Source organism: Mobula hypostoma, chromosome 7 (assembly GCF_963921235.1).
Source record: "Mobula hypostoma chromosome 7, sMobHyp1.1, whole genome shotgun sequence".
Taxonomy (NCBI): domain Eukaryota; kingdom Metazoa; phylum Chordata; class Chondrichthyes; order Myliobatiformes; family Myliobatidae; genus Mobula; species Mobula hypostoma.
This window is the reverse complement of record NC_086103.1, coordinates 174,615,721-174,639,352: the sequence shown is the minus strand read 5'-3', so window position 1 is coordinate 174,639,352 and position 23,632 is coordinate 174,615,721. Positions and strand designations below refer to the sequence as shown.

At 40.2% G+C, this 23,632-nt stretch overlaps 1 protein-coding gene across 2 annotated transcripts in view; it reads left to right on the top strand.

Moving 5' to 3' along the window:
- The window catches only part of prkx (protein kinase X-linked), a 146,398-nt gene that overhangs the window by 101,385 nt on the left and 21,381 nt on the right, over window positions 1-23,632 (top strand). For both annotated transcript variants that reach the window (XM_063054611.1, XM_063054610.1), the window contains 2 exons: window positions 842-937; window positions 15,169-15,226. In XM_063054611.1, coding sequence (XP_062910681.1) covers window positions 842-937; window positions 15,169-15,226 — 154 coding nt within the window. The remainder of the gene's footprint in view (window positions 1-841; window positions 938-15,168; window positions 15,227-23,632) is intronic.

Genomic DNA, 23,632 nt, shown 5'->3' with positions numbered 1-23,632 from the left:
GGCCTCGACACGAAATGTGGACTGCTAATTCCTCTCCATGGTTGTTGCCTGACCTGTTGAGTTCCTCCAACATTTCATATGTGGGGTTCTGAATTTCCTACATCTGTAGTTTCTACTGTTTGATTTTCGATCCTTATGGTTTTCCCATTTCTATAGCAAATGTATGATTGTCATTTAAATTAGGTGCACTACTTTTACAGGTGCAAAGTGCTGTCACTGAGCCAATGCATCCATTATAAGATCTTGCTGGAATTTAAGAGTGCTTAGTTTTACTTGACAACTTTAAAAGTTTAAAAATGTGGAATGTCAAGATTGAAAAATTATTTTTGCATGAAACTCTCTCAGAACATATGTTTAAAGAATACATACTATGTTTAAAACCTTCTGTGCTTTGGTTCTAAGGTGTGCCACTAATCCTAAACTTAATTTGGCCTCATTTTTGACCTCCAAGGAATATATTTTAACTACAGATATGCGATTTTTAATCCTTCAAGCATTTTCTCTTGCATCTTTTATGAATGTCACTGATGTTTTGCAGGTTAATGGCAGTTTGGTTCGTGGCTTTCTGCCCACTAAGTGATAGGTTGCAATTTCCTAAGCATATCCCAATCTGTGGATTTGCATCTGACATTAAAGGGGTTTTATTTCTAGAAGTAGCCATGATGTAAAATATATGATCTTACCAAAAGCTAGCTATAAGCACTACTTAACATTTTTAAAACAAAAGACTTAAATAATGTTACATTGGCTGCTGGGGAGACATTATCATGTAAAATGGACTATTTTCAAATCCATAACATGCTATTTCTAATCTACCTTGTTAATTTTTTTCTTTTTGCAGTTATCCCCCATTTTTTGACGACAATCCTTTTGGAATTTATCAGAAGATTCTTGCTGGAAAATTGGAATTCCCAAAGCATCTTGATTTTTATGTGAAGTAAGTTTGATCTAACCATCCAACAGTTGGGTATGAATTGGGAATGTTCTTCTTGGACAACTAAAGAGTTTATGGTAGCATGTAGCTGTTAATTCCAATATCCTCCCCCAGTATTTTAAAAGGAGCTCTGTAAAGAAGTTTCTAATGCATTTGCCACGTATTGCTTTCAAGGTTTTTTTCCCTCTGTTTATTCTTGAGGGTCAGATTCCGATGCTAAGATAAGTTTTATATTAACTTTAATTCACGACGAGTAACTTCATCATGGTCAATGAAAGATCAGCCAGAAGACGACAAACTATGCCAGCGCAAATATAAAGAAATAGCTATAAGTATTGAGAAAATGAAATAACAAGATAAAGAGTTCTTAAAGCGAGGTCATTGGTTGTGGGAATATCTCAATGGATGGGCAAGTGAGTGTAATTTCCCTTCCCCCCCCTCCCCTTTTGTTCAAGGGCCTGTTGGTTGAGGGATAGTAACTGTTCTTGAACCTGGTGGTGTGAGTCCTGGGACTCTTGTACTGTATCTTCCACCTGATGGCAGCAGTGAGAAAAGAGCTTGGCCTTGGTGGTGATGATCTCTGATGTTGGATGCTGTTTTCCTACAACATTGTTTCATGTAGATGTGCTCAGTGGTTGGGGGGGATTTACCCATGATGTACTAGGTCATTTATCCATTCGAAGACATTGGTATTTCCATACCAGGCTGTGTTGCAGCCATTCAATACACTCTCCACTGCTCATTTATAGCAGTTTGTCGAGGTTTTTGATGATATGCCAAATCTCCAGGGACTCCTAAGGAAGTAGAGGTGCTGCATTCTTTTTTTTCGCAATTGCATTTACATGCTGGGTTCTGGGTAGGACCTCTACAATGGTAACACCCAAGAATTTAAAGCTATTAATTGTCTCCACCTCTGATCCTCCAATGAGAACTGACTCATGGACCTCTACTTTCCCTCTCCTGAAGTCTACAATCAACTCCTTTGTCTTGCTGACATTGAGTAAGAAGTTATTATGACACCACTCAGCCAAATTTTCAATCCCTCTCCTGTATGCTGATTTATCACCACCTTTCATAGAGTCCACAACAGTGGTGTCATCAGCAAACTTGAATATAATTAGCCACACAGTCGTGGGTGTAAAGCGAGTAGAGCAGGGGACTTGACACACAGCCCTCTGGTGCACTTGTGCTGATGGAGATCGTGGAGGAAATGTTTTTGCCATTCCAAACTGATTGGAGTCTACAAATAAATTGTATGCAACAAATGTTCATTAAATTGATCCTCAGAATGAACAGGGATTTAAGTACAATCATGTCATTTAAGCATTTAGATAGTTACAAGGAGGGGATATGGGCCAAATGGGAAAATAGTACTAGCTGGGTGACATTACCAGTACTTGAAGCTGTGGCATCTCAGGACCTGGCTCATGCTTTGCTTCTCCTGCTTGCACAATTAGAGATAGCACAATTTCATGAAGAAGTGTGCTTCTTTTAAATCACTCTCTCCTGTTTAGTTTCCACCGTTTCTCATCTCTAATTGGAGGCAAAAATGTAACTCTCAATGATTCTTTTTTGGCTTAACTCTATTGCTTTGACATCTGCTCTGTGCGTCTTGGCAGCATCACTTGGTTGAGGTATTGTACAAACAGAACATTATACCATTTTAGTATGATTCTGTAGTCTTACAGTTTAGCAATTTATAGGGGTTACTGATTATGAAATTTTCCTCTTGCATTCTTCTTTGAACTAATGTTTCTCCCAATTGGTGAATCTACAACCAGAAATCAAAATAGGATTTAACCTTGAAGGATAAATCTACCTCAAGGCTCTTGAATAGAAGGGTATACAGGTGTCCCCCGCTTTTCGAATGTTCGCTGTACAAAACCTCGCTGTTATGAAAGACCTACATTAGTTACCTGTTTTCGCTAACAGAAGGTGTTTTCACTGTTACAAAAAAAGGCAGCACGTGCCCCGATCAGCCAGTCTCCTACCCCAGAACTGCATTCTAGCCGGCATTGCTTAAACATGTGCCTGTGAGCATCTGTGCTTTATCTCGATTTATTTTGAGCATCCGTTAGCAAGATGAGTTCTAATGTATCAGAAGAGCCTGAAAGAGCTCGTAAAGATGTTACAGTTAGCATAAAACTAGACATAATTAAGTGTTTCAATCGTGGTGAACGAAGTAAGGACAAAGTGAGTTTGGCTTGTGGAAGTTGATGAAGATGATGTTGAAGAGGTTTTGGCATCCCATGACCAAGAACTGATAGATGAAGAGCTGATACAATTGGAAGAGGAAAGGATAACAATCAAAACCGAATGCAGTAGCAAACGGACTGAAAGTGAAGTCATCCAGGGACTGAAAGTGAAGCAACTGCGTGAGATTTTCGCTGCATTGATTGCACAAAAGTATGACTTTAATTTTGAAAGGGTGCGTAGGTTTAGGGCATATTTGCAAGATGGTTTGAGTGCTTACAAAGAACTATACGATAGAAAAATGCGTGAGGCTAAGCAGTCATGCATACTGTCGTTTTTCAAGCCTTCCACATCAGCCACAGCAGACGACGAACCTCGATCTTCGACATCGAGGCAGGCAGACATAGAAGAAGATGACCTGCCTGCCCTGATGGAAACAAACGACGATGAGATCACACCCCGGTATCCCACCACCCCAACCACTGGGCCGCAGACCAATACCAATCCGCGAAGCATGCAGCAGTAGCCGGGACGCACCCAGCACATCTTTAAGAAAAAAGCTGAAATAAACAAGCTAATTAATTAGGTGCCACCCGGCACATAAATGTCGGCCCAGATCAGAGGCGACACAATCGGCAATCGTCTCTGATCTGGGCTGACATTTACGTGCCGGGCGGCACCTAATTAATTACGCAAACAACAGGAATTCTGCAGATGCTGGAAATTCAAGCAACACACATAAAAGTTGCTGGTGAACGCAGCAGGCCAGGCAGCATCTCTAGGAAGAGGTGCAGTCGATGTTTCAGGCCGAGACCCTTCGTCAGGGCTACTGTAGTCCTGACGAAGGGTCTCGGCCTGAAACGTCGACTGCACCTCTTCCTAGAGATGCTGCCTAGCCTGCTGCGTTCACCAGCAACTTTTATGTGTGTTACCTAATTAATTAGCTTGTTTATTTCGGCTTTTTTCTTAAAGATATGCTGGGTGCGTCCCGGCTACCGCTGCATCCCTGCATGCTTCGCGGATCGGTATTGGTCCGCGGCCTGGAGGGTGGGGACCACTGCACCACCCCAACCTCCGACGACTCAGCCTAACACACCCATCATCAGTGTGCTCGACGCTTGTCTTCCCGATTCCGGTAAGTGATACTACACTGTACATACATTATTTCTACTTTATATAGGCTGTGTATTTTTGTGTTATTTGGTATGATTTGGCAGCTTCATAGCTTAAAGCTTACTGGAGAGAGTGTTTCTGCCGAGAGCGCTTGCGTGAGATTTTCGCTACAGTGGACAGTGCAGCAATGATTGTAGAAAAGTATTTCTACTTTATATAGGCTGTGTATTTAACATAGCATTCCTGCTTTTACTAGATGTTACTGTTATTTTAGGGTTTATGTGTTATTTGGCATGATTTGGTAGGTTATTTTTTTGGGTCTGCGAATGCTCACAAATTTTTCACATATAAATAAATGGTAATTGCTTCTTCACTTTACGACATTCCGGCTTGCAAACCATTTCATAGGAATGCTCTACCTTCGGATGGCGGGGAAAATCTGTAACTGCATTCACTTGTCCCATTATTGAAATGTTCCTACAACCCATGATCTTACTTTAAGAACTCTTTTATCTCATTATGTCAGTATCTCATGTTTTCATTATTTATTGCTATTTATTTATATTTGGATTTGCATGGTTTGTTGTCTTCTGCACTCTAGCTGATCCTGTTAAGGTTACTATTCTATAGACTTGCTGAGCATGCACACAGGAAAATGAATCTCGGGGTTATATATAGTGACATCTTTTCACTTTGATAATGAAATTTACTTTGAACTTTGTTACAAATGAAGTTAAGTTTATTTTTCACCCAGTCTCTGGTGAAGCTTTGGAATTTTGATCCAGAAATACCATAGTAGCTCAGTCATTGAGTAAATTCAAGACAAAATTCAGTGATTCCAACCTCATGTTATTGCTTTCTCTCATTCTTATTCTCCACCTCTTCCCTTTAACATTCTGGCTCTGTGGCTCTGTGATTTAGATCAGGTGTCCCTGTATTGTTTAAGATGGTGATTATATCTCCATTTATAGGCATCTCCTTGCAGAGTAGGTTCACTTTTCTCTGATCAATGAGTTGGAAGATGACATCATCTTGTTGAGAGAATTACCCAAAGAATAGTATGCAAAAGCTTGCAGAAAAATCCATTTTCCATTGTTGTAAAGCATCATCAAACTGAATTCTGCAGGAATTTGTACATTTGGGTGGGTCTAAGCAATTCATTAAGTTTAGGCAGGCTCTATTCTGTTCTAGGTAATAGCAAATCCCAAACACGGCAAATTTGGCAGAAATCTGAATAGTTTCATAAAAAAAAATCTTCTTGCTACTTGTTTGAAGAAAATTGCTGAGTAAAGTAGGTGTGCTTCATATGTAGTACATCCATTTTGTTAACTTTGGGATATATCTAGCCTTCAAATGAGATGGAGAATGCTTGAAATCTGCTATGAGGTGCCACCTTCAATAACTCGAAATATAATATCAAATACTAAATCCTTTAGTCCAAATGTTATAACTGTTCTAAGTAAGATTACTATTTGCATAATCCGATTGATTTGAACAGTTTGTGATTAACTCATTCAGTGCCAACTTAATTCTGGTTATTGCTCTCAGTACTAACTAATATGACCCGAATTTTAAAGTTTGTGTTTTGTTAAATTGAATGCTCAGAATGGGATTAGTAGATAGTTCAAATGAAAAGGAAAATATAGCAGGGTTGTCAGAGATGTTGTTTTTTGCACGTAGTGTTGGGTGTGTGGAAAGTGCTGCCAGAGGTATTGGTACAGGCAGATACATCAGAGATATTGGAGAAACTCTTAGTAAGCCACATGGATAACACAAAGGGCTATGTAGGATGCAGGGTTAGATTGACAAATATGAGAAAATCTGCGGATGCTGGAAGTCCAAGCAACGCACATAAAATGCTGGAGAAACTCAGCACGCCAGGCAGCAGTCTTGATGAAGGATCTCGGCCCAAAATGTTGATGGTTTACTCTTTTCTATAGAAGCTGCCCGGCCTGCTGAGTTCCTCCAGCACTTTGTATGTGTTGCAGAATTTGGTCTATCCAAACTAAATACATAGTGCAAGATCAGCTATCAGTTGCTATCTCTCATGAAAGTGTGTTGATATGAATTGTATTATTTCCATTTACTAGTAAAAATATGTTGACAGTAGAGTATGGCTATGTCTGTGGTTGGAAGAAACACTTCAAAATGGTAGAAATATAACTTTTTATGCAATGAAATATGTATTATAGTACTGATAATTAGGAATGTTTGTTGCCTAATGGATCCATTTAGAAACCTGTTGGCTCCTTTTAAACCATGGGCATTTACAATGCAGTTGAATCCTTGTCTAATTTTGTTTGTCATTTATATTGAATCAGAGCTGCTCCAGGCAATAAAGGATTCATCTTACATTTAATGTCTGTCAGATAAATGTTGAAGAGCACTGAGGTGATTTTCAAGGCAGTTCAAGTACTTGATTGAAGATGTTCCATTTTACATATCTTCCATGTAGCAATTTTCTAAATCTTGTGTTCAAATTCCTCTGTCCTAGAGTTTTTGTTTCCTTTATTCACATTTCAATGGGAAGACTGGTATTTATGACTGATCAATGTATTTGATTTTAGTTGTGTATTTTAATTGGTGCAGTTTATAAAGAATATTGAAGGTTATAATTTGAACATAACTTCAATTTCAGTGCAGAAGTAATGCAGTAAACAAAGTTAAAGTAGACACATAGAATTCTGCAGCACATTATAGGCCCTTCGGCCCACAGTGTTGTGCCGACCATGTAACCTACTCTAGAAACTGCCTAGAATTTCCCTACTGCAAAGCCCTCTATTTTTCTAAGCTCCATGTACCTATCAAAGAGTCTCTTAAAAGACTCTATTTTCCGCCAGTACCACTGTCGCTGGCAGTGCATTCCACGCAACCACCACACTCTGTGTGCAAAACTTACCTCTCACATCCCTCTTGTACTTGTAACTTTTGCTTTGGCTAGCGGCTTAATGTAGGGGATGATCACCCCCGGTCTGGCCAAACTTAAGAAATTTCGTTTCGGTGGATACTGCATGATGTGTCCCCGGTAACAAATCAGTACCCTGAAATAACAAACAGTACACAATATATGATTAAACGATTAAGCTTTATCATTCTTACTTTGACTATATGGTTAGTAAAGAAAACGGGGGGAAAAAAAAGAAAGGGCCCATTCTTATGAAACAGTATTGCGCAATGTGGAGCTCACTGATAAACCGTTCGTCCACCATCGACCTCGCTCCAAGTCCACTTCATCTGGCAGTCTACCAACTTCCTCCATTCGTGTCTTTTCTCCTCATCTTTCCCCAGCAAAAGACCGTGAAAGTCTCTCTTCAGACTCACAAGTCATAACCCGAACATTGCTGCTACAGAGAAACCATTACATTATCAGTGAAACCTTACAGCATGTTACACAGCAGTGAAACCTTACAGCATGATACATACTTACTTCCAAGCACCTTAAAACTATGCCCCCTTCTGTAAGCTATTTCAGCCCTGGGAAAAAGTCTCTGACTATCCACACAATCAATGCCTCTCATCATCTTATACACCTCTATCAGGTCACCTTTCATCCTCTGTCACTCCAAGGAGAAAAGAAAAAGTTCACTCAATATATTCTCAAAGGCATGCTGTCCAATCCAGGCAACATCCTTGTAAATGTCCTCTGAACTCTCTCTATAGTATCCATATCCTTCCTGTAGTGAGGTGACCAGAACTGAACACAGTACTCCAAGTGGGCTATAACTAGGGTCTTGTATAACTGTAACATTACCTCATGGCTCTTGAATTATTTATTAACCATGTTCCACAGTTGATGAAGGCTAACACACCATATGCCTTCTTAACAACACTGTCAACCTGCGTAGCAGCTTTGTGTCCTAGGGACATGGGCCCCCAAGATCTTGCTGACCCTCCATACTGCCAAGAGTCTTACCATTAATATTCTGTCTTCAAATTTGACCTACCAAAATGACCACTTCACACATAACTGGGTTGAACTCCATTTGTCACTTCTCAGCCCAGTTCTGCATCCTATTGATGTCCCACTGTAACCTCTGACAGCCCTCCACACTATCCATAACACCCCCAACTTTTGTGTCATCAGCAAACTTACTATCCCACCCTTCTACTTCATCATCCAGGTCATTTATAAAGATCACAGGAGGGGTCCCAGAACAGATCCCTGTGGAACACCACTAGTCACCGACCTCCATGCAGAATACGAACCGTCCACAGCCATCCTTTACCTTTTGCGGGCAAGCCAATTGTGGATCCACAAAGCAAGGTCTCCTTGGATCCCATACCTCATTATTTTCTGAATGAGCCTTGCATGGGGAACCTTATCAAATGCCTTACTGAAATCCATAAACACTACATCCACCACTCTACCTTCATCGATGTGTTTTGTTACATCCTCAAAGAAGCAGAATTTTTCTATCTGCTGTCTGTTTCCACATGGTAAAATTATTTAGCAGCTCCAGTAGCGTGCATGACTATGTTGGATTATATTCATTATATTTATTAGTGTTTATTATAAATCTTTTTAATGAGCTTCTTAAATGTTCTCAAGGCAAAGCTTCTGAAGAATGCCATAAACCAACTAACACAGCTTTACACAGGCCAATCCATTTCTAGATGGTTGTAGAAGAGTAAAAAGGCCATCTCTTGTTTAAACTAATATTAGTGCTCCTGCAAAACATTCAAGAAACACTTACTTTCTCAATAAAAATAAAAATTCTATCTCTCTGCTTGTATAATGAATCACGTTAGAATTTTTGCTACTCATTTTTTATGCACATCTGCATGCTATGTATATATCTCAGACAACATTCAAGGTGATGACTAATTTTACCTGTCGCACTGCTGCCTGTTTTAACAACATTTTACAAAAGCCATGACCTCGTGGCTTGCAATTGTTCATGCAGAAGTAATCTACTGCATGATTGTGGAAGTTTTACAGATGACTGAATTTTCTCAGGTATTGAAATGGCCAGTCTGACTTGCGTATAGCTCCTCTGAGGATTCGTTAGTACTGGCTATATTGTGTTATTTATTGTGCTTTCTCAGTGGTGCACAGTTTCTTAAAATTTGTACAAACTATGTATTTTCTGCTTTTATAATAATTAAGAATACAACTTGCCAGTCTTTATATTTGAAACTATGCAGAGATTTTTAAAATAGCAGTTGTAACTTTGTTGCATTGCAAAATTACTTTCCATATTGTGAAATGTTAGTTGTGGGAAATTAATAGTATATCCCCTTTAGTTCTCATTATTTCTGTGCTTGTAATAACTGGAAAGTGCCTTTTGCATTGCACGTGTGCTTTCTTACTGGTTCAGTTGCAGAGAGAAAACAGTCGTAAAGTAGTAGTGCCCTATTTTTCCTGTGGTAAAATACATGCACTATGGACATTGTCTGAGGTTGTTATTGAAATGAAACCAGGTAGTCTTTTCCTTTTTGGAGTTGTTCTATAGATATTTCATAGGATCTTCATGTCATGGTACAAATGCAGAGTTTTTTTTTAAATGACTGCAATTTTATTAAACAAGTTTTACTATGGATGATTTGTTTATGGAAGTTATTGAAAACTATAAGTGTCGCTACAATAACCAAACAACTTTTACCTTCTGCATTTTCTGCTCAACATGCCTTTTCTTGTGGAGTTTTACTTTATACCTTGTGGTTCTACACAGAGCACCTTTGTAAACATTTCTAGGAAAGCAGCCTTTTTATGTTTAATGTTATAATTAGAAGTAATAATATAAAGATGTTGTATATGTAAAGTATCATTGTTTTCTATGTCCCCCTTTTTATGTGAATTTTCTTGGCATCTTTCTCTCCGGAATCGGAATCTAGTTTGCTGCAAAAGAACAAATTTCATATCATGCATAAAGACCTAAAAATTACTATAAACTACGAAACAAATAGTGTAAAAAAAAGACAATTGAGGTTGCATTCATAGGCTCTTAGACCATTAGGAAGTTTGATTACGGAGGGGGAAGAAGCTATTCCTAAGTCACTGAATCAGAAGTCACCGGCATGTGATGTGAAATTTATTAACTTAGCATCAGCAGTTCAATGCAATACCTAATCTAGCAGAGAGAGAAAAAGTAATAATAAATAAAATAAAACATAATAAACAAGTAAATCAATTACATATATTGAATAGATTATTAAAAAATGTGCAAAAACAGAAATACTGCATATTAAAAAAGTGAAGTAGTGTCCAAAGCTTCAAAGTCCTTTTAGGAATCGGGTGGCAGAAGGGAAGAAGCTGTTCCTGAATCACTGAGTGTGTGCCTTCAGGCTTCTGTACCTCCTACCTGATGATAACAGTGAGAAAAGTACATGCCCTGGGTGCTGGAGGTCTTCAATAATGGACACTGCCTTTCTGAGACACCGCTCCCTGAAGATGTCCTGGGTACTTTGTAGGCTAGTGCCCAAGATGGAGCTGACTAGACTTACAACTTCCTACAGCTTCTTTTGGCCCTGTGCAGTAGCCCCTCTATACTAGACAGTGATGCAGCCTGTCAGAATGCTCCCCACGGTACAACAATAGATGTTTTTGAGCGTATTTGTTGACATGCCAAATTACTTCAAACTCCTAATAAAGTATAGCCACTGTCTTGCCTTCTTTATGACTACATCAATATGTTGGGACCAGGTTAGATCCTCAGAGATCTTGAACCCAGGAACTTGAAGCTGCTCACTCTCTCCACTTCTGATCCCTCTGAGGATTGGTATGTGTTCCTTCATCTTACCCTTCCTGAAGTCCACAATCAGCTCTTTCATCTTACTGACGTTGAGTGCCAGGTTGTTGCTGCGGCATCAATCCTCTAGTTGGCATATCTCACTCCTGTACACCCTCTCGTCACCACCTGAGATTCTACCAACAATGGTTGTATCGCCAGCAAATTTGTAGATGGTGTTTGAGCTATGCCTAGCCACACAGTAATGTGTATATAGAGAGTAGAGCAGTGGGCTAAGCACACACCCCTGAGGTGCGCCAGTGTTGATGTTATCACCAATCCACACAGACTGTGGTCTTCCGGTTAGGAAGTCGAGGATCCAATTACAGAGGAAGGTACAGAGGCCCAGGTTCTACAACTTCTCAATTAGGACCTTCAGACACTTGTGCCTGCACTGCAATGGTAGTAACAAGTGGGAATGTCCCAGATGATGACCGTCCTTAGTCGACATTAGAAACCTAAAAATACTGTCATAACAAAAGGCTAGTGATGCTACCTGCCTGCCTTCTCTCTGCACTTTTCAATGTATTATTAATTAATATCTAATGTTTTTCAGAAGTACTGCTTTTTATCAAGTAGCAGTTTTCCAGTTCTTCAGTTCTTATGCATATTCCAATTGTTCTGACTTCTGGTGTTTATTTTGAGATTGCAGCTATTGTAAATTATTTCACTTGTTTAATTGTTGTTCAGTATAGGAACACAAGTTTAACTCGAATTACTCATCAGTATAAATTATTTGGCCTCAGGTTGTTTAATAAACCAGTATGCCATCAGAATCAGGATTAGTATCACCAGCATGTGTTGTGAAATTTGTTAACTTAGTGACAGCGGTACAATGCAGATATAATAAAAGTGAGGTAGTGTCCATGAGTTCAATTTAAGAATCGGATGGCAGAGGGGAAGAAGCTGTTCCTGAATCGCTAAGTGTGTGCCTTCAGGAAGGAGGTACACAAGCCTGATGGTAAGAATGAGAAGAGGGCATGTCCTGGGTGATGGGGGTCATTAATGATGGACACCGACTTGATTCACTGTTCCTTGAACATGTTTTGGATACTACGCAGGCTAGTACCTAAGATGGAGCTGACTAATTTTACAATGTTCTGTAGCTTTCAGTCCTCTGCAGTAGCCACCTCCCACCCCACCCCCCCCCCCACACACACACACACACACACACACACACACAAAAACACACACACTAGACAGTGATGCAGCCTGTCAGAATGCTGCCCATTGTGCATTTGTGGAAGTTTGAGTGTCTTGGGTAACAAACCAAATCTCCTCAAACTCCTAATGAAATATAGCTGCTATCTTGCCTTTATAGCTGCATCGATGTGTTGGGACTAGGTTAGATCCTCAGATCTTGACACCCAGGAACTTGGAATTGCTTGGTTACTTCACTTCTGATCCCTCTGAGGATTGCTTTGTGATCCCTTGTCCTACCCTTTCTAAAGTATTCTTGCTACTTTTACTCCAGGGCTGTTGTATTCCACTCATCGCTAGGTGCAGAATTATGTCCATTCTGTGATAGTGCCATTATAGTGCGACATGTCAAAGGTGCTATCTTTTCAGATTAAGCTTCAGAAAATAATCATAAAGATATTAATTCAACTTTTTAAAAACTGAATATGAGCTTTGTTTCCCATTATCAGGAAGAATACTCATTTATCAACTAACTTCACCAAAATCAATACTTCGTTGCTGTTTGGAAGAATTCCCATGAATATAAATCAGTAATTCTTTTCCTGCAGAAACATTTTCCTTCATTTATTTTGGTGTTTTGCACTTATTTCCTGTAAAGCACTTGGGAACATTCTGATGATTTGTAAGTGACAATATATGCAACATAATTTTGTAACAAGTTAACGGGTGGATAATAAAAGGTCTCATTCTATTTTTAATGTGTGGTAAAGAGGGCAGTTCATCAACACTGAATCTTACTGGTTTTTGCCACAGCCAACTCGGAGTCAGTAATGGTATGAAGTTGTTTTCTCACCATTAGTTGGGTACTAGTAAAAGTTCTTTACTTTCTACTGGCATTATATTTATTAAGGAAAGTGTCACTGAAAGCCTACTGGTACTTATTAAAGATGGAACTATTTTTACCTTTTAGGCAGTCCAGTTTGTGTAAAGCTACATAAATTAGTGTGATTACCAATATAGAAACATAGAAACATAGAAAATAGGTGCAGGAGTAGGCCATTCGGCCCTTCGAGCTTGCACCACCATTTATTATGATCATGGCTGATCATCCAACTCAGAACCCCGCCCCAGCCTTTCCTCCATACCCCCTGACCCCCGTAGCCACAAGGGCCATATCTAACTCCCTCTTAAATATAACCAATGAACTGGCCTCAACTGTTTCCTGTGGCAGAGAATTCCACAGATTCACCACTCTCTGTGTGAAGAAGTTTTTCCTAATCTCGGTCCTAAAAGGCTTCCCCTCTATCCTCAAACTGTGGCCCCTCGTTCTGGACTTCCCCAACATTGGGAACAATCTTGCTGCATCTAGCCTGTCCAATCCCTTTAGAATCTTATACGTTTCAATCAGATCCCCCCTCAATCTTCTAAATTCCAACGAGTACAAGCCCAGTTCATCCAGTCTTTCTTCATATGAAAGTCCTGCCATCCAGGAATCAATCTGGTGAACCTTCTTTGTACTCCCTCTATGGCAAAGATGTCTTTCCTCAGATTAGGGGACCAAAACTGCACACAATACTCCAGGTGTGGTCTCACCAAGGCCTTGTACAACTGCAGTAGTACCTCCCTGCTCCTGTACTCGAATCCTCTCGCTATAAATGCCAGCATACCATTCGCCTTTTTCACTGCCTGCTGTACCTGCATGCCCACTTTCAATGACTGGTGTATAATGACACCCAGGACTCGTTGCACCTCCCCTTTTCCTAATCGGCCACCATTCAGATAATAATCTGTTTTCCTATTTATGCCACCAAAGTGGATAACTTCACATTTATCCACATTAAATTGCATCTGCCATGAATTTGCCCACTCACCCAACCTATCCAAGTCACCCTGCATCCTCTTAGCATCCTCCTCACAGCTAACACTGCCACCCAGCTTCGTGTCATCCGCAAACTTGGAGATGCTGCATTTAATTCCCTCATCCAAGTCATTAATATATATTGTAAACAACTGGGGTCCCAGCACTGAGCCTTACGGTACCCCACTAGTCACCGCCTGCCATTCTGAAAAGGTTCCGTTTATTCCCACTCTTTGCTTCCTGTCTGCTAACCAATTCTCCACCCACACCAATACCTTACCCCCAATACCGTGTGCTTTAAGTTTGCACACTAATCTCCTGTGTGGGACCTTGTCAAAAGCCTTTTGAAAATCCAAATATACCACATCCACTGGTTCTCCCCTATCCACTCTACTAGTTACATCCTCAAAAAATTCTATTAGATTCGTCAGACATGATTTTCCTTTCACAAATCCATGCTGACTTTGTCCGATCATTTCACCGCTTTCCAAATGTGCTGTTATCACATCCTTGATAACTGACTCCAGCAGTTTCCCCACCACCGACGTTAGGCTAACCGGTCTATAATTCCCCGGTTTCTCTCTCCCTCCTTTTTTAAAAAGTGGAGTTACATTAGCCACCCTCCAATCCTCAGGAACTAGTCCAGAATCTAACGAGTTTTGAAAAATTATCACTAATGCATCCACTATTTCTTGGGCTACTTCCTTAAGCACTCTAGGATGTAGACCATCTGGCCCTGGGGATTTATCTGCCTTCAATCCCTGCAATTTACCTAACACTACTTCCCTACTAACATGTATTTCGCTCAGTTCCTCCATCTCACTGGACCCTCTGTCCCCTACTATATCTGGAAGATTATTTATGTCCTCCTTAGTGAAGACAGAACCAAAGTAATTATTCAATTGGTCTGCCATGTCCTTGCTCCCCATAATCAATTCACCTGTTTCTGTCTGCAAGGGACCTACATTTGTCTTTACCAGTCTTTTCCTTTTTACATATCTATAAAAGCTTTTACAGTCCGTTTTTATGTTTCCTGCCAGTTTTCTCTCATAATCTTTTTTATGTGCGACTTCTAAGTATTTTGGAGGGTTTCAATTAATTTACTTAGTCGGTTTTGAATACTGTATTCTTGAGATTTTGTAATATTTATGTTCCATTATTATCTACATAATGTTACATGTAACTATTATTTTATGTTTCAGAGATCTTATAAAAAAGCTTCTGGTTGTTGACCGGACAAGGCGATTAGGGAATATGAAGGTAAGCAACAAATATGTTGATTCTAAAACTACCAGGTCATATTATTAACATTAGATTTTATTTGAAACTATAATCTTGCTGATGATTAATGAGTTTCTAATTGAATATTTTAATATCAAAGGGTATGCATTGTCCAAGCTATTTCATAATCAATAATGGTTTGGTTTCTGTTTTCTGTTGCTTTATTATTTGTAGTAGGTGAAATGGGAACTGATGGCATGAGTAGAAGTGTCTCTCTTTTATATGAAACGTGTAACTTATTCCCATAATCGAGTTCAAATTTTCAGAAAATGCTATAAATCTGGAGAAGAAGAATTTCAGAGTTGTATTCTTTAGTAATAAATGAACCATTGAAAATAAGCAGAAAATCCTATGCAGAGGGAAATACCTAACATTTGGGTCAAAAAGTTTTCATCAGATCTTGGGCTGATACTTTTCCAATTCCAGCAATTTAAGGAATATGCAGTATAATTCACAATATCAAGTTTAGTATGAGTGGAGCATATCTAATTCAATATTTGAGAATTGATGCCAGTACAGTTACACGAAGTTCCAGTTGCGATGTTGGAACTCCATAAAGCTCCCTATTTTTACAATTTATTCTTTGTCATGTTTAATTGATATAAAAGTAATATTTTATGAGTGTGTTTTTGCTATAATTAGACCAGTAAGTGGCTTATCACATCTGTAGGCTAATCCTCTATAAACTAGATGACCAATTCATTATTTATGTTGCTGAAGACAAGTACGATTGTAAGAACAAGAATTTGAAGTTCACTTCTAAGATTGTTCTTGCTGTGCCCCAGTTCTGATTGTTAGAATATCTGTTAAAATTTAGAATTGGAAGTCTTTTTTGATGCTGGAATGTTATCATTAATAATAAAATCCCTATGCTGCTTAAAAAGTGATTGATCTGAGTCTGCTTTTGAGGGGAGAATGCTGTCAAGGTAGAAAAAGTGGGTTACCTTTTCAAGGGTGGCTATCATTAACTTTTATGGAAGGCTGGATAAATGGATGATTGGATGGTGGCTGATAGAGGACCTGTGTCTTTTTTTATATTCAAGATAAGAGCCAGGGCCCTATATGCCTTGGCAAATGCATTCAGGATACATTGGAACTCCTCTTTACAGCATACTACAATGGAGTTGTCATCCTCATACTGAAGCTCCAGAATGTTGGTGCTGACTGACCTTGTTGTTGACCTTGAGACTCTTGAAGTTGAAAAGCCCCATTCTATACACAATTGGAATTCCTTGAGGCAAGTTCTGGCTGTTGTTGGCAGCAGAAGCATGGTGTCGTTTGCAGGCTGCCCCAGTACATCCTCAGACTGTTGGCATTGGCACAAATGATGTATTTCATTGTATATTTCGATGTACATCTGACATGCAAAGCTAATGTTTAAATTCATATTTCAATAATTTCTACATAGATCTTTTACTAAGCTATGTGACTTTGGAATGTGGGAGGAAACCAAAGCAGTCACAGGAAAACCACACAATGATGGTGCAAACGTACAGTGGCAGGAATTGAACTGTGCCCCTTGATGCTGCATTATGTTGTTGGCTCTATTCAAGGAAGACACACACTTTGTTATTTTAACCTTTTAAGCTGCAGCATCAAGTTTTATCATTTGTTTTTGGTCATATAGTGGTGATAGCTTACTGAACAGGGCAAAATGTTATAGTTACCTAGTTTTGCCAAATTCCACACGTAGTTCATCTAGCAGTTTGTATAATATTTATAATTTTCTTTTATAGACCCAGTTATTTCTGAAGTGAAGTAATATATCCTAAAACTCTATGGTTTAATGCATCTGAAAATCATTTGGCAATGCAGCAACAACTGGGCTGTTATATTACTGGTACAGCCAATATTTATGCCTCACAATGGAGTATTCTTATTCGTAAGTGAACATAGCTTCAGATAAAGTGGGTTATAGGTCAAAAAGCTGAATGTTATGGGCTGTTTGAGGGGATAGCCCAAGGTACCATTTCTCTTTAGCTAATGTGGTGAAATAGTAACTACCCAAGTTGCAAATTCCACAGCAAATTCCTAATATATGTAAATGTACATAGCAAAATGTAGTTGATCTTTGATTTAACACGGGTGACTGGGAACGCATTCTACCCTGATGTCTCAAGTTTGTATATACTGAAATTATAAATGGCAATTGCAATGTAATTTTTATAGCAAAATTGTATATCAACATTTTAATGTGCAAGTGCATGTTGTAGTAAATTTTGTCGAACAACTGTCTCTCAGTAATTTGTGTTTTGTTTTGTTCAATTTGTACAGTAGTGATACTTGCAGTGACAAATACTGGTGAACCCACATTACAAGGTTGAGAGGGTGGTGGCTGCACCCCAGAAAGTCATCGTGATTTTCTATAATGTAAGGCAACGTCACCTGTACATGTGTCTAGTAATTTGAGCTCAAAGTAAAATAAAAATTAACGAGTGCAAATTTTCATTCCATATCCCGCACTGCCTGTAAGGAGTTTCTATGTTCTTCCTGTGACCACATGGGTTTCCTCCGGGTGTTCTAGTTTTCTCCCACAGTCCAAACACGTGCCGGTTTGTTGGATAATTGGTCATTGTAAATTGTCCTGTGATTTGGCTAGGGTTAAATCGGGGGGATTGCTGGGCGGTGTGACTCAAAGGGCCGATTCTGTGCTGTACCTCAATCAATCAGAATCAGGTTTATTATCACTGGAATGTGATGTGAAATTTGTTAACTTAGTAGCAGCAGTTCAATGCAATACATAATATAGAAAAAAACTAATAATAATAAGTAAATCTTATTCAGTATACTTTATACAGTATACATATTGAATAGATTAAAAATCGTGCGAAAAACAGAAATACTATTTTTTTTTAAGTGAAGTGCCTAGGCGTGATTCGAGTAGCAGCAGTACTCTCGATGAATACGATTAAATATTCCCGTTTCAGCTTGTTATAGCTAAAAAGCACAACTGCTTCCAAGGTCAGTACAGTCAACAAAGTTGTCTTAATGCATTTAAACAAACTATTGCTGCTTAAAACTAATGGAAACAACACAGTCTGTGGTCAGAAGGGCCCACAGAGAAAACCTCGGAGAAAGCGTGGGCGGAGATTAGGATTGCAAGTGCGTTTAAGGAAACAGGATTTTAAACTCCCTATACCAACGATCTTCCTGGCAAACTTGCAGTCCCTAGTGAATAAAATCGATGAGCCAGGGTGCTGTATCAGAGGGACATTAGGACCATGTGTGTCCTTTGTTTCACAGAATCTTGGTTAACCCCTTCCGTACCGGATGCAGCGATTCAGATCGACGGATTTACTATACACTGTCAGGATAGATCGATAGTCTCTGAAAAGCAAAGGTGGAGGAGTATGCCTCATGATCAACTCTTCTTGTTGCACGAATATATCAGTGCTGTCCCAATTCTGTTCACCAGACCTGGAATATTTAGCAGTCAGGTGTCGTCCTTTTAACTTACCATGGGAATTCTCTGGGGTCATTCTGGTAGTGGTTTACATTCCACTTCAGGCCAGTGTCAAGCAGGCATTAGATGATCTGAGCAATGGGATCAACATGCACGAAACAGCGCACCCTAATGCCTTCACCGTCGTTTTGGGAGATTTTAACAAGGCCAGTCTGAAAAAATCACTAAGCAATTACCATCAACAAATCACTTGCAATACCAGAGGAAACACCACACTGGACCATTGTTACACCACCATCAAGAATGCCTACCATGCTGTTCCACACCCTCACTTCGGGAAGTCTGATCACCTGGCTGTACTTCTACTCTCTGAGTACACTCTGAAGACTGCAGCACCAGCAGTGAAGACCAAGAAGATCTGGACAAGGGAAGCACAGGAGTGCCGACAGGACTGCTTTGAATCGGTGGACTGGACTGTATTCAGGGATTCATCTTTGAATCTGGATGAGTATGCTGCAGTTGTTACCGACTTCATTAAAACCTGTGTGGATGAGTGTGTGCCCACAAAGACTTACTGTACATTCCCAAACCAAAAGCTGTGGATGAACCAGGAGGTATGTCGTCTGCTGAAGGCTAGATCTGTGGTATTCAAGTCCGGCAACCCAGGCCTGTACCAGAAAACCAGGTATGATTTGCGGAGGGCTATTTCAAGGGCGAAGGGACAATTTTGATTGAGGTTGGAGGCGATAACTTTGGCAGAGACTGCAAGACATTACTTCCTGCAAAGCGAAACCCAATAGTATGAATGGCAGCGATGCTTCACTACCAGATGAACTCAACACCATCTATGCACACTTTGAAAGGGAGAACACATCTACAGCTGTGAAGATCCCTGATGACCCTCTGATCTCTGTCTCAGAGCCCAATGTTTTACTCTCTTTAAAGGCAGAAGGTCCCAATGGAGTACCTGGTATGGCTCTGAAAACCTGTGCCAACCAACTAACTAACCAACTATCAAGGACATTTTCAACCTCTCACTGCTATGGGCAGAAGTTCCCACTTGCATTAAAGAGGGAACAATTATACCAGTGCCAAAGAAGAATAATGTGTCCTGCCTTAACGGCTATCGCCCGGTAGCACTTACATCAACAGTGATGAAATGCTTTCAGAGGTTGGTTATGACTGGACTGAACTCCTGCCTCAGCAAGGATCTGGACCCATTGCAATTTGCCTATCGTCACAGTAGGCCAAAGGTAGACGCAATCTCTATGGCTCTTCACACAGCTTTAGACCACCTTGACAACACAAACACCTACGTCAAGATGCTGTTCATTGACTACAGCTCAGCATTTAATACCATCATTCTCACAATCCTAATTGAGAAGTTGCAGAACCTGGGCCTCTGTACTTCCCTCTGTAATTGGATCCTCGACTTCCCAACTGGTAGACCACAGTCTGTGCGGATTGGTGATAACATATCCTCTTCGCTGACGATCAACACTGGCGCACCTCGGGTGTGTGCTTAGCCCACTGCTCTACTCTCTGTATACACATGACTGCGCAGCTAGGCATAGCTCAAACACCATCTACAAATTTGCTGACGGTACAACCATTGTTGGTAGAATCTCAGGTGGTGATGAGAGGGCGTACAGGAGTGAGATATGCCAACTAGTGGATTGGTGCCACAGCAACAACCTGGCACTCAATGTCAGTAAGACGAAAGAGCTGATTGTGGACTTCAGGAAGTGTAAGACGAAGGAACACATACCAATCCTCATAGAGGGATCAGAAGTGGAGAGAGTGAGCAGCTTCACGTTCCTGGGTGTCAAGATCTCTGAGGATCTAACCTGGTCCCAATATATTGATGTAGTCATAAAGAAGGCAAAACAGCGCTATACTTTATTAGGAGTTTGAAGCAATTTGCCGTGTCAACAAATACACTCAAAAACATCCATAGTTGTACTGTGGAGAGCATTCTGACAGGCTGCATCACTGTCTGGTACAGAGGGGCTACTGCACAGGACCGAAAGAAGCTGTAGGAAGTTGTAAATCTACTCAGCTCCATCTTGGGCACTAGCCTACAAAGTACCCAGGACATCTTTAGGAAGCGCTGTCTCAGAAAGGCAGTGTCCATTATTAAAGACCTCTAGCACCCAGGGCATGTACTTTTCTCACTGGTACCATCAGGTAGGAGATACAGAAGCCTGAAGGCACACACTCAGCGATTCAGGAACAGCTTCTTCCCCTCTGCCATCCAATTCCTAAATGGACTTCGAAGCTTTGGACACTACATCACTTTTTTAATATACAGTATTACTGTTTTTGCACATTTTTTAATAATCTATTCAATATATGTAATTGATTTACTTGTTTTTATTATGTTTTATTTTATTTCTTTTTCTCTCTGTTAGATTATATATTGCATTGAACTGCTGCTGCCAAATTTCACGTCACATGCCGGTGATAAATAAACCTGATTCTGATAGTGTCCAAGGGTTCAATCCATCAATCAATCTCAGATTTGTTTTCGTCATGGTCTCTGAATTCTGACAAAGTAAATTTCCATTATCAGAATTGCTGTAGTGTAGGGTTGGCCTGTACACCATTGCATGTTCTGATTTGTAACTTGGTTTAGATCAGGGGTTCCCAACCTGGGGTCCACAGACGCCTTGGCTAATGATAGGAATCCACGGCATAAAAAAGGCCGTGGAAACCCATAGTTTGGTACCTCGATGTTTAAGTCGAAATAATTTACAAAATTCATCATGTGACCTGTAAAAGTGTAATTCACAGCATGGTTTGTACATCCTTGCTCAAATTTCCACAACTCAACAAACTGATAAGTTGTCAAATTCTGGGCAGTACCAACCTTTGCTATGAACTATTACCTCAACCTGTGTAATTAGTCTTTAACTAGATTTGTGCACCTATTGAATGTACAAAAGTATTAAAAACTAATGGTCTCACATTGACTGCAATATGAATGATTTTGCAATATCAGCACAGTAGTCACATAGCATACAGTAAAATGCGTTGTTTGTGCCATTGACCACGCAGTCCGAGGATGTGCTGGGGTTAACCCCAATTGTCACCATTATGGCATGCACACAACTTGCTAACGTTACTTCACCCGTACATCTTTGGAATGTGGAAGGAAACCGGGGCACCCAGAGAAAACATATGTGATCGCAGTATCAATATGCAAACTCCTTACAGACAGCAGTGGGCATTGAATCCTGGTTACTGGTGCTGTAAAGCGTTATGCTTGTACTGCCCTGTGAGAGATGCAATATTCAAGCAAAGTAAATGAATAAAAATAGGTTCTCAATGACATAAGTACAGGTCGACCTTCACTAATCCGGCACCATTGGGACCTGAGGAGTGCCGGATTTGTGAAAATGCCAAATTACAGAAGGGTCACATTAAGCATAATCAGTGCCAGATTATCGAAGGAACCGGATTACAGGTAGTCAGATTAGTGAAGGTCGACTGTATTTCTATTTGTATAGTGCCTTAAACATTGCAAAATTTCACAGCAGTTAACAAAACAAAGTATGGCCAGTTGATAATTATTCCTCTTTGCACTATTTATTTATTTTACTAACTTATCATATTTTTGTCTTGCACTCTACTGCTGCTGCAAGACAACAAATTTTATGGCGTACAGTATTTCACTGATATCCTGAATTTAATATTGAAGTTTAGTCAGAGGTGGGATTTTTAGGAGTTTCTTAAGAGGCTGCATCATTTATGGAGGTGATTCTAGCAAGGCTTTTGGTAGCTAAAGATGTGGGTGCCAGTGATTGTGTGACAAAAATGTGGTCATGGAAAGAATTAGAGAACCTCAGATCCCCTGGAGGGTTGTGAGGCAAAAGATTATTAGAAATTATTGGGGCTATTGGGGAGAGTTTAAACTAGAATTGCTGGGGGATGGGAACCGAACTGAAGAGATGGAGGAAGAAGAGGTGATTGGCTCTCAAATAGAGAAAGCTTGGAGACTATGTGAGAGACAATAGACAATAGGTGCAGGAGTGGGCCATTCGGCCCTTCAAGCCAACACCGCCATTCACTGTGATCATGGCTGATCATCCACAATCAATACCCAGTTCCTGTTTTCTCCTCATATCCCTTGACTCCACTATCTTCAAGAGCTCTATCTAACTCTTTCTTGAAAGCATCCAGAGAAATGGCCTCCACTGCCTTCTGAGGCAGAGCATTTCACAGACCTATAACTCTCAGAGTGGAAAAAGTTTTTCCTCAACTCCGTTTTAAATGGCCTACCCCTTATTCTTAAACTGTGGCCTCTAATTCTGGACTCCCCCAACATCGGGAACATGTTTCCTGTCCCTAGCGTGTCCAATCCCTTAATAATGGTATATGTTTCAATCAGATCCCCTCTCATCCTTCTAAATTTCAGAGTATACAAGCCCAGTCGCTCCAATCTTTCAACATATGACAGTCCCGCCATCCCGGAAATTAACCTCGTGAACCTATGCTGCACTCCCTCAATAGCAAGAATGTCCTTCCTCAAATTTGGAGACCAAAACTGCAGAGGGAGGATAGGCAGGTGATAGAGAAGGGGTGCACTCAGACGGTTGGTTTGAGATGTGTCTATTTTAATGCAAGGAACAAAGTGGATGAGCTTGGAGTGTGGATCAGTACTTGGAGCTATGATGTTGTGGCCATTGCAGCGACTTGGATGGCTCAGGGACAGGAATGGTTACTTCGAGTGCCAGGCTTTAGATGTTTCTGAAAGGACAGGGAGGGAGGCAAAAGAGGAGGGGGATTGGCTCTGTTGATCAAAGATAGTGTCACGGCTGCAGAAAAGAAGGAAGTCATGGAGGGATTGTCTATAGAGTGTCTATGGGTGCAAGTTGGAATAGGAAGGGGTCAATAACTCTACTGGGTGTTTTTTTTTTATAGACCACCCAATAGTAACAGGGACACCGAGGAGCAGATAGGGAGCCAGATTCTGGAAAGGT